This window comes from Miniopterus natalensis, chromosome 2 (assembly GCF_054644295.1).
Source record: "Miniopterus natalensis isolate mMinNat1 chromosome 2, mMinNat1.hap1, whole genome shotgun sequence".
Lineage (NCBI taxonomy): Eukaryota > Metazoa > Chordata > Mammalia > Chiroptera > Miniopteridae > Miniopterus > Miniopterus natalensis.
In genome coordinates this window covers 149584194-149596537 of record NC_142082.1, presented here as the reverse complement: position 1 = coordinate 149596537, position 12344 = coordinate 149584194, and the positions used below count along the sequence as shown (strand labels likewise).

Sequence of the window (12344 nt, the reverse complement as noted above, 5' to 3'; positions counted from 1 at the left end):
TTTCTGAGTCCAGAATTAACTTTAAATTTAACTTGCTGCGACTTTAAGACCGACTGCGTTCGGAGTTTGGAATCCTAGAGAAGGAAAGGTGGAGACAAGGCGAGGCAATACGGAAGAGCTGAGCGACCTCCGTCGCGAGCTGAGCGGCAGCATCAGGTAGGGCTGGATCAGGGCGAACGCTGGCGATGAGCGAGGCTCCCGTAAGTGCTCAGAGGGGAAGCAATCGCGCGGATCCACTAGTTCGTGGGCGAGCGAAGAGTCCACGTGGGCTCGGGGGAGACTACAGCAACCCACCCACAGCCACCACCCCCCAAAACCAAGCCTTAAAAGCGGGACTGGCAGAGGCGTTCTCCCGGCGAGAGAACAGAGGGAGTATTCTCGGTCCCGGCGAGACCCGACGGGGACCCCAGAGGCGCCAAAGGAACGCAGCGACCGGGGTCCAGGGCGGCGCGCCAGGGCCCCCGGGTGCCCTTCCCAGCTCGCGAACTCACCGATGCCGAGCCCCACGACCAGGCGGCCGGCCAGCAGGGTCTCCTTGTTGTTCGCAGCGGCCAGCACGGCGGAGCCGGCGGTGAAGAGCGCACTGGCCAGCAGGATGGCGGCGCGGCGGCCGAAGACGCCGTTGAGGGCCCCGCCGGCCAGCGCCGAGACGGCGGCCGCCCCCACCGTGCTGGACACCAGGAGCTCCTGCCACAGCGCGTCCAGGCTGAGCTGCCGCTTGAGCAGCAGCATGGCCCCCGACACCACGCCGGTGTCATAGCCGAACAGGAAGCCGCCCAGCGCGGAGAAGACCGCCACCACGTACACGAAGGCGGGGGTCTCGTCCTGCTGGAACTGCTGCCGCGCCGCGCGCTCCAGGTCCCCGACGCCGCCGCCCGCGCCCGCGCTCTGCAGGCTGCTGCTCGACTCGGCGGCCGCCAGGAGGCTGCGCTCCCCGGCCGCGCTCGCCGCGTCCGGCTCCTGCTGCTTCCTGCGCCGCTCGCCCTTGAGGCTGCTCAGGCTGCGCAGCGTGTACTCCACATTCTCGCTCGCCTTGCGGGACATAGGGCGGCAGGGGCCCGGGGCTGCCCGGGGGGCCGGGGCTCCGCGGGCCGGCGGTCTCGGAGGGCTGGACAGCCTGAGCCGGCGGGAGCGGCCGCCGCCGTCGTCCTCCCGGCTCCCGCTCCGGCTGCCACGGCAGCAGCAGCAGCAGCCGCCGCCGCCGCGGCCGCAACGGGGAGAAAGTTGCTGCCCGCCGAGCGCCGGCGCCGCGCGGTCGGAGCCTGGCGGGTCTCACTCGAGACTCACGCCCCGCGCCTGCCGAGCTGGCGTCGCGGAGCGGGCGGGAGGCGGGGCCGAGGTCACGTGCGGCCGGGCCGGCGGGGCGAGGCCAGGGGAGACTCCGCCCCCTGCCTGGGCGGGGCGGGGCCGGCTCGGCGGGCTCCGGGCCCCGCCCCCGGGCCGGGGGCCACCTCTGCTTTAGGTTCCTGCGTTTGGGGCTCTGGCGTCGCTAGGGAATTAGCCCTGGCGGGGGGGTTGCAGCTGGATCGCAGGCAGTGGGCTTCCACCTGAGAAACAGGCTACGGTCATTGCACGGTTCGGGGGGCCAGGGAGAGGACCCCTTCAAACATCCTTCTGCCAGCCTGGGGTTGCCCATGGCTGCAAAGGGCCTAGAAAAAAGGCATATCTTTTTTTTTTTAAATCCTCAATCTGAGGCTATTTTTTCCATTGCATTTTCAGAGAGAGTGGAAGGGAGACAGAAACATTCACGGGAGAGAGACACAGCCTTGGTGCTGGATTGGTTGCCTCCTGCACCACAGGGGGACCTAGCGGAGGTCGGTATTGAACCCGGGATCCTTCCGCCAGTGGGCGGCCGCTGCAACCACTGCGCCAAACCGGCTAGATGGAGAAGTCCATACCGTGGTGTGGCACATAGCAAGTCCTCTTCTCTCTGTAACATTGTGACATACATTGGTCTGCCGTGGGCCAATTCAGGACTGCTCTTCCAATGTGTAACGAGTTTTCTCTCATCTCCAGTCCCTCCGCAATTTATGCTTATTTTAAACACTTGGTAGGTCCTGATTCTTTGAGGTCAGAGATCATGTATCTCCCCAGGTGAATCCCAAAGCTCCTTCTATGGATCCCCCACGTTTAAAAGGAAATTCACATTTATACATTTCACTCTTGTGTACCCAGGTAGTTCCCAGTGGTAGGAAGTAAACCCGAGAATCTGATTTGTGATTTAATAGGCGATCTTCGCCTCCCTCCCCCCAACATGCTCACCAAAAGGAAAGCTGTCTTCTCCCCTGAGAAATCCCCGCTGTTTCTCTCCATTTGCAGGAACAATTTGAACTACTTCATTTTCCTGAAACAAAGCAAGACACTTTTGCAACCCTTGTTTGTTTTTTGTGGTTTTGTGTGATTTTTTTTTTTTCTCGCCCTTTGATTTAAATCATTTGTAAATCATTCCACACAGTTCCACTTCAGAGGAGAAACTTGACCGGCCCTGTGGTTTGCTTTCATTCTTCAGGCCAAAGGCAGGAGGTAGAGCATTATATGATTATGTTCCTCATTTCGGTGCTCTGATATTTCCCTTATTTGAACAAAAGATTTCTTAGCCTAAGGCCAATTTTCATGTACCCCTCAAACTGTTTTCTCCTAGAGAAAAGGATTTTGTCGTTTCTGTTTTAATAAAGTTATATTAGAATTTGTCAAAATTGCTCTTATTTGGATTCTCAGTCATGGTTATATCCCACAATATAACACTTTCCAGCAATAAGAAAAAATGAATGAGTTCAGAGGGCTTAACTTTTTAAGCTTATCGTGTGGCTTCAAAGCAAGACTGTATCATTCATTATTCCCTGGGATCAGTTAAACAGGGAGAGAGCTTTTAGCTCTGAAGCAATGAGCTCCTTAATGCTCAGGGTCTGAGAAGGTTCAGGTGAGAGCGCCTTTCCCACGTCTACACAGCAAAACTGCGCCACCTGGTGACGAGCGGGTTCGCCGCTTCTGATGAGAAAGACCCCCTAGGTCAGATCAGCGGGTAGTGTTGACAGTTCTTCCCTTGTTGAGATGAAACAAACTGCCCTTTATTCCCAGCACGTGTAGTGAACACCTTGCCTCCTGAGCATCCCTTGTTGGAAATTCATCTTTGTGGAGCAGAACATTAAACTGCTTAAATGGTTCTGCTCCATATCATCAGGGCATTTAAATACTTACAATCAGGTTACATCTGAAAAACAAATATGACACAGAAAAAAAGACATCGGGAGCTAAACAGAGTTCTTCTCAGCCTGTGGAGGGGGCCAAATTTAATTTAGCACCACAGCGTGAGTGTAAAATGGAGTTTCCAAAGACTGCCCCAACTGCAGATCATGGAAAGCCCATCGGCTGAGAATCAGAAGACCCACGTCCCATCACTATCGCTGTTTTACTCTACAACTTTTGACAAACCACTCAATTAGTTTTTGCCTTGTTTTCTCATTTGCAAAGGATATAATGGTGCAGCAACTATTCATTAAGTAGAGTAAGCATGAAAAAGTATTTTGAAATGTAATTAATTGCTATTGCCAAGTAAATAATAATTAGGAACATCATTATTGGTTTGCAAGGTGAGTTCAAAAGACCCAGTTTAAAGTACATTTGCTTTACAACCTCCAGGAACACTAAGGGACCATTGTAGAAAACGAAAAGAAGAGAGAGGAAGGTTTTAGCTCTGCTGCTACAGATCCGGAGTATCAGGCCAGGGCATTGCTCATTAATTCAATAGAAGTCTTTGAGGTGGTTGTTGAGAGGGGATTGGTGGGCTTGGAGGCAGAGTGTTGTCTCTATGTTTGTTTGATGTTTAATTTTAATTTCACAAGAAATGCATCCTTGTTGTAAAGCAGTCTAACAATAAAATAACACAAAAATTCCTTCCCAATTATCTCTTCCACCATAAAAAGCCCCATTTCCCCAGAAATAAAGCCCTCCTACTACTTTGAAATGAATCTTTCCAGAACTTCCTCTATGCATGCATATGTATACATTTATATGTACACTGTAAAATACAGAGGTTGCTTTGTTTGTTTTTGTATTGTTTCAATTGCAAAAGAAAGAACATCCAAATCAAACTGGTTAAACCCAAATCAAAAATCATAGCGGAGAGGAAGGATTTATTGGCTCTTGTCTCTGAAAAGTGTATGGTAAACTGGTTTCAAGTACAGCTGGATATAGGACTCAAACACCAGTATGTTCTCAAGAGGAGACTTTGCTGCATCTCTCCACTCTGCTTCTTGCTACTTAGACTCAATTCTTAAATTCCATGCGGTGGCCAAATGGCTACAATAAGCTCCATTCTCTATATCCTATTGCACACTCAAGTCTGAGGGGCAGAAAAAGAGCTGCTTTCTGCAGCCCTAGCAAACTTCGTATTGTATCTAATTAGACCTGCTAATTATGTGCCCATCCCTGGCCCAATTACCGCAGCTGGGTGGTGCCAGTTTGATAATCAGGTGAGGGCCAACCAGTGCCTTCCACGTCTTGAGATGTTAGTGGAAGTATATAATATGAGCTGAGATTGTTAGGGGGGTCCATAAAAATATGGGGTGCTATTTTGCTAGAAGACAGGCAAATAAATAGTGGGCAATATAGCCAATAGATGTGAGTTATCATAAATAACCAGTAAAGTAACATGGCGTAAAAGCCAAGTAAAGCATTTAAAGAGGGAGGAAATGGCTAAGAGAATCAAATATATGGCATAGAGATCAAAGAAAATAGAACATCTGAAATCATTGAATCATTGAATTTGACTATTAGAAAGTCAGTGGTAAAGACCTAACTGATGTACACCATGGTGACTATAGTTAATAGTTCATAATATATTCTACACTTGAAATTTGCTAGCAGAGTAGATTTTAAATGTTCTCACTACCTAAAAAAAAAGGTAACTATGTGAGATGGATATTCTAATTAGCTTGATTGCAGTGATTATTTCACAGTGTATATGTATATGAAAACATCACACTGTACACCTTAAATACATATAATTTTTATGTATCAATTGTAGTACAATAAAGCTGGAGGAAAAGAGAGAGAAAAAGAAGTCAGTGGTGACTGCTGAGAATCAGAATGTTGTTGCTTTGATAGCATTATGTTCAGAAACCCAGAAATGCCAAAATCCTGTCCTGTGGATATTCCTCATGTTCTGTACATATAATGTGCATCAGCAACCTCAGAATAAACATATTATATTGTCAATAGCTACAAAGATAATGTGTGGGTCCCATGGCTTAGTTCTGAAGTATAATAACATGTGCTTAGTAGTTCTCCCCAAACCTTGCCTTTCTTTGACTTGCTCTAAGGAGGAGGAGAGAGAAGGGGTGGGGGAGGCGGGACTGGAGGGTAAGAAGAAAGGGTGGTCAGCACGCCCTGAGGGCCATGCTCTATCTAGATCTGCTTACTGCAGGGAGACGGGCGTGAGGAAACACAAGAAAGCACGAGGTGTGAATAATGTTGTTCTTTTAAAAAACAAAACACAAAAACTTTGCAAAGGTCAACGTAAGTAATCCAGGGCTGAAACGGAACTGTGCATATTTTCTTTTTTAAAGTGATTTTATTGATTTCAGAGAGAGGAGGGGAGAGGGAGAGAGAGAAACATCAGTGATGAGAGAGAATCAATGATCAGCTGCCTCCCTCACGCCCCCTACTGGGGACCCAGCCCACACCCCGGGCATGTGCCCTGCCCAGGAATCGAACCGCGACCTCCTGGTTCACCAGGTGATGCTCAACCACTGAGCCACACCAGGCAGCCTGGATAATGTTTTAGCACATATTGACCCGGTCTACTAATCACCATGACCAACTGGGAACAGAGCCCGTAACAAAACAAAACATCATCTCCCCTTCCTTTGGGTGAGAAGGGTTGCAATGCCTCTCCCCCCTCAGAGACTTTTAAGAGAGCCATTTCAATGAAGAGGAAATTTGTGGAAATAGCAAACATACTCTGTATTTTCTAGAAGTTTCCTGGTAAATGTAATAAAGGAGAGAATAGCTTAAAGAGCTATCAGGGTCAAGAGAAAGGATGGCCCTGGCTGCTGTGGCTCAGTTGGCTGGAGCGTCGTCTGGTGCACCAAAAGGTGGCAGTTCGGTTCCTGGTCAGGGCACATGCAGGAGGCGACCGATTGCTATTTCTCCCTCACGTTGTTGTTTCTCTACCTTCTCTCTCTTAAAAAAAAAAAAAAAAGGAGAGAAAGGATGAAGGTGTCAGTTCTCAAGTATGGCTTGAATTTATGTAGATGCTGAAGGGAGAAGAAGACATTGACAATTCAAGAGCCTGAGTGATTGATAGAGCAAAGTCCCAAAGAAGGCAGGGAGGCTAGTGAGCAAGGTCATTAGGGGAGAGGCTAACTTCTTCCTCCGAGAAAAAGGCAAGCAAAAAGGAAGAGCAGGGATGGAGGACATGGTATTAACGAGAATGGGGAAAGAGTTCTGTTAAATGGATAAACAGTTGGCAGGGGAGGGCGGGAGCCTAGGCATCGTCAGCAGGAAGACCTGAGTTCATATCTTTACTCTGCTACTTACTTGACTGTGGCCTTGAGCAACTTACCTATTTTCTCTAAGCATCAGGCCTCTCTTCTGTAAAAGGATAGTAATTCTGTATCAGTATCTAGATGTTTCAATTCTGAGTAACTGAAATGCCACACTCAAACTGTCCTATACACCACAGAAATGTATTACTGCATAAACCGGAATGTCCAGGGGTGGGCATCGGGAATTGTATGATTGGCTTTTGAAAACTGGTATCAAAGATCCAGGTCCTATTCTTTTCTCCATTCCCTATTCCGTGTTAGTTTTGCCCTCCGTTGACTTCCATTAAAGTGGTAAGAGGGCTCCAACATTTCCAGGTATCATATTTTTCCAATTTATACAGAAAAACATAGTCCCTATCCTCAAATGTAATATGTTCCAGGTAGCAAAAGACCACAAGACCACAAGACCAGTGTAAAAATACCTAGTAATGCAAAGCATAGTGTACCAAATTGTTGGTAGAGATAAAAATTACAGTGGGGCCCGGCCGGTGTGGCTAGAGTTGGTTGGGCGTTGTCCTGTGCGCCAAGAGGCTGCCGGTTGGATTCCAGGTCGGGGCGCATGCCTGGGTTGTGGGCTCCGTCCTCAGTAGGGGGAGTGCAGGAGGCAGCTGATTGATGTTTCTCTCTCATTGATGTTTCTATCTCTCTCTTCCTCTCTCTGAAATCAATAAAAACATGTTTTTTAAAAAAATTACCGTGGAGCCCAACTTTGATTGCAAATTACCAGAATATTCTTTATTAACCCTGATGAGTAGCAGCAAATGATAACAATTTTTTAAAAACTTGGCTCACAATTTCAAGAAATCCTTTCATTAAACAGGATCCAAGTTGTCTGAAATGAGAACAGTGGGAAGTATTTGTTTCAAAGTTGAATAAATGAAACTAACAATAACTCACCTTTTTAAACTGAGAATTAATTGGGTGTGGTGCTGGTTCTTCAGCCAGTTTCAGTCTTTTGAACAGCAGTTGAAAATACTTTTCAAATGTACTTTGTAACACGGTAAGCTCCTCACTAATCACTTTGATTTAAACAATCCGGTAGGTTTGCCCGGCCGGGTGTGGCTCAGCGGTTGAGCTTCGACCTGGGATCCAGGTGATCGGGGTTCGATTCCCGGTCAGGGCACATGCCCGGTTGTGGGCTTGATCAATGACTCTCTCATCATTGATGTTTCTATCTCTCTCTCTCTCCTTCTCCTTTCCTCTCTCTGAAATCAATAAAGATATATTAAAAAAATAAAAAATAAACCATCCAGTAGGCTTTATTTTGCATTTTGGATCCAAATTGTAAACTCAGTTATAAAAGTGACTCTGTCTCAAGTTATAAGCATGGTGATGTTATGACTCTGCTTTTTAAAATTGAGTGAACTTATGTTAAAACTAAGCAAAATATCCAGCTGAAACAATTTACTTATATTTTATAGTTGGCTAATGAAGTTATTTAGATAAATTAATAAATTCCTGTCTCCATATACTATCCTCTTAACTCAGGAGAACCAAAACTTTTAATTTGATAATACTAATTGTGTAACTCACTATCCATATAAGTTACATGGCATTAACAAACAACCAATAATACTTACAATGAAAAAATAAGATCATTTAAACTAATTCAATGCAAAAAATATTTCAGCAAGAGTGGCCAACCTCAGTGTTTCCAAAAGAACATGATTGTAATTTCCTTCCAGATTCTCTCTCATAATTTTTACAGTGTATACCATGAATGCTTTTATATATCTCAAATACACTGAATGACACGTGTGATGCTGAACTTGTTTTCATGTCTGATTTTCATGATAACAGTATGTGTGGGACACAGTCTTAATGGTAGAGATAGGAGAGTTCACTACTTTCTTCCTGTGATTGTTTTTAAACTGGGGACTTGTTTAGAAAATGTGTCTACATAAGTGCAGTTAGAGAGGTTTTATCTACAAGTCAGCCCACAATTAAAGAAGAGTGTTCTTAGCCCTGGCCAGTTTGGCTCAGTGATTAGAGCATCGGCCTGCAGACTGAAGGTTCCTGGGTTCGATTCCGGTCAAGGGCACGTATCTCAGTTGCAGGCTTGATCCCTGATCCTGGTCGGGGTGCTTGTGGGAAGCAACCAATTGGTGTGTCTCTCTCAATTGATGTTTTTTTCTCTCTTTCTCCCTCTTTCCCTTCCACTCTCTCTGAAAAGCAATGGAAAAAATATCCTCGGGTGAGGGTGAAAAAAAAATTTTAAAAAAAAGAGGAGTGTTCTTAGTAAATGAGAGGGGCTCTGTATTTGCTGTTCCCCCCTCAGTCTCTAACACATTGCTGGAACATATCGGGGCTCCAAAAATATTTATTGAATGGATGAATGCTATCAGTCTGCATGGAATCTGTTTGACTTGGGTCTCTAAGTCATCATTTTCCACATCTATACATAATATGATGAAATAATGGCAATCGAGATGATACAAGTGTAATGTAACAATCACCTGACTCCAACCCTATATATAGCTCAGGCAGTGTCAGATTTTAACTGATCAAACAAAGCACATTTCTGATTGTGGGAGTGTTGTGTTAAGAGTATCTGCCAAATTATCTCCAGTAATGTTATATATATACATATATATATGTATATATATATATATATATAATATATTATCCTCTAAAGAAAAACTGTCAAATTAAAAAAAAAATTGCATAAGCCCCATACAGAATAAAAATACACACTTTCAAAATCTTCGAAAAGAAAATCTTGACAATTTTAAAGCTGGAAGCTAAGTCAATATACTTATTAATTAATGACCTGTCATCTTGGAAAATTACTCCAAACTCTATGGATAACAAGAAAGAGGTGAACTATTTTAGCAGCTCTTCCCAATACTGAAAATAACAGGGAAGTTTCTAAGTGTGAGAAAGCCTTCCTTAGAGGGCAAAACAAAAAACAAATTGTGTTTTGAGCTGAAAAACTGAGATAATTCCATTATTTTCCCTGGATCATTGAATTGTTCTGTTTGAATGAGTATACAAAAATTCAGTAAATACATCATTGCCACTGGCTAATAATGGTGACAGATATTCATCAGGCAGTGGTTTGGTAAGAAAATAAGAATATAGTAGTTCACTTACAAGGAAAACAAAGTTAATTTCTTTGGTATCATCTTTGTTTTGTAAAATTGTCATGAAATTTCCATGCAGGAGCCCTGGGGTGATCACAGCTGTTACTCATAGACCTGCAGGCTAAATGCAGACTCAACTTCCAATTATCATCCCGATGACAAAAGATTCACAATGTAAATAACTGTATATAATACTCATAATTGTAAAGTCCTTATTGATATTAAAAAACATTTCTTTAGGTTTCTGTTAATGGTTTAGGTATATAACAGCAAAGTTGCTTTTTGTCATTTATATTCTAGTGCCATCGCTATTTTTTAAATCTCCCAGAGTGTAGGAGACATTTATCATACTTTGTGACCTTGCACTTCTGGACACTCTCCGTTTGGGGAACTGCCTGTATTGTGTCTCACGTTGCCAAAAAAGAAGCCAGAAGCTCACTTTCTGAGCATTCCTCCCAGGTTGAGCAGGTAAGGGACCCAGGCCCAGCCAGTCAAGCACATCTGAAAAGGACTTCCCCTGGAAGAGAGTAAGATGAAGAGGAGGGCCTCCCGTGAAGCCCACCCTAGTGAGGTGGCAGAGACGGCCGGGGGACGCTGCACAGCCTGAAAACGGCAGCGGTGGTCCTGGTGGGGACGCACCGTGTTCAGACTTGGAGCAGGAACTGTGGTGTCCTTATCGGGCAGCAGCCGCCAGGGGAGCAATTACGATGTTTTTGAAAGTGTAACCTTCAAGTGTGATTTCTGTGTAAAATTCTGTGGGAATAAAAAATATATATATATGTGTATATATATATCTCAGAAGTTGCACCTTGCCACTTGTAACCTAAGGCTCTTCAAATTAATGACAAAACAGTGATCACTAATAGGCCAGATAAATGTAAAAAATAAGTAGATTGTAAAACCTAAGTAAAACAAAATTTTTATTGTTTAGTTTGAACAGTGGACATTTCATTAACACTTTTGATACCAATGAGGAATAAGAATAATTTGTTGTAGTAACAATTTTGTTTTTTTATGTTATAGCTTTAAATGGGGGAAACAAATATCATCTTATTTTATATATATTAAGTATCTATATATATATTAAGTATACATATATAGTTATTTAGCCAACAATAGAGATAAAGTGGAATTTTAAAAAACCTCAATCCAAAAGAAGGCAGAAAAAGAGAAAAAAGAGGAATGAAGAACAGGTGGGGAAACAGAAGAAAAATAGTAAGATGGAGATATTTGAGCCCAATCATGTCAATAACCACATTGAAGGCACGTGGTCTAAGCCAGGCCTGGGGTGGCCCTCGAAATCACTTGGTCTGGCCCTGCCAAGGCAACCACTGCACCGCTCCATGTGGAACCAGCTGATGTGCCTGGAACCTCCAACACGCTGCAGAGCAATGACGACATGAAAGCTGGGTGCGTCCCCCTCCCACTGCTTGAGCTCTACAAACGTTCCATAAGCAATGACGAATTTCCCGCTTGGAGGAGACATACAATGAATATGCACCTGTGTTCAGAACAACTTACTGCTGCGGGCAGCTCTTTTCAAAACTTACCGTCGCAGAGTCAACTGTGCTCCGGACTGACCGAAGCAAACCTGGAAAAGCAGTTGCAAGTCGCAACATCATCACCACCAGCTAACGTCACAGGCCTCACCAAAGACAAGCAGTTCCAGCCGTCACATTAGGGGTGAGTTAATTAAATGTTCGACCAAATACAGCAGGCTAATTTTTAAGTTGATAATTTTGTATCGTCCAAGAATAATGTTATAAATATCCAAATGGCCTTGGCAGAAAAACGGTTCCCCACCCCTGGTCTAGGCACACAAATTAAAAGACAAAGATAATCAGATTGGAGGCAAAGCACAGAACTCAACTATATGCTGCCTATAATATATCCTTTCAATACAAAGCATATGTTAAATATTATTATATTTATTATATTAAATAGAAAAGGGTGTTTAAAGGTACATTATGATAACACTAGCAAAAAAAAATCTAGGGTGGCTATGTTAATACAGACAAATAAAACCTGAGAGCAAACAGTATTACCAGGATCATCTCAAAATTTCATAATCGTCTCTTAATTGCATCATTTTCTCTTGCGCTTTGATTTAATCTCCTGTTTGTACAGTAACATGCCGTGCAGGCCTGTAGCCTAGGAGCAGTAGGCTCTGCCGTGAAGCCTAGGAATGTAGTAGACTATGCCATCTAGGTTTGTGTAAGTGCTCTACGAAGTTCTCACAATGACGAAATCCCCTAAGGACGCACTTCTCAGAATGTATCCCAGTCCTTAGGTGGTGTGTGACTGTAGTGCTAAATCCGAACTATCAGTCAGCATCAGGGCCCAAAGCTCTGGCTGTGGAAACAACCAATGATGAGGATATGCCCAAACTTGATTGGGATGACATAATTATTTTCTCATCAAGCAACCATCTCTCAACTATTAGAAGATTTAGGATTACCTACAGAAATGTTTTATTTTTAAATATATCTTTTATTGATTTCAGAGAGAGGAAAGGAGAGGGAGAGAATGAGAGATAGAAACATCAATGATGAGAGAGTCATTGATCGAGCCCTCAACCTGGGCATGTGCCCTGACCTGGGATCGAACCCCGATCGTCTGGATCCTTGGTCGACGCTCAATCGCTGAGCCACGCCTGCCGGGCAAGTACAGGAATGCTAAAGAAAATCAGAATCACTAAGTTAACATTTCAATG

General features: G+C 44.4%; 1 protein-coding gene across 1 annotated transcript in view; it reads right to left on the bottom strand.

Moving 5' to 3' along the window:
• Window positions 1–1044, bottom strand: part of SLC2A13 (solute carrier family 2 member 13) — a 269611-nt gene extending 268567 nt beyond the window's left edge. The window contains exon 1 of the mRNA XM_087814727.1: window positions 492–1044. Coding sequence (XP_087670853.1) covers window positions 492–1044 — 553 coding nt within the window. The remainder of the gene's footprint in view (window positions 1–491) is intronic.
• Window positions 1045–12344: the final 11300 nt, after the last annotated feature.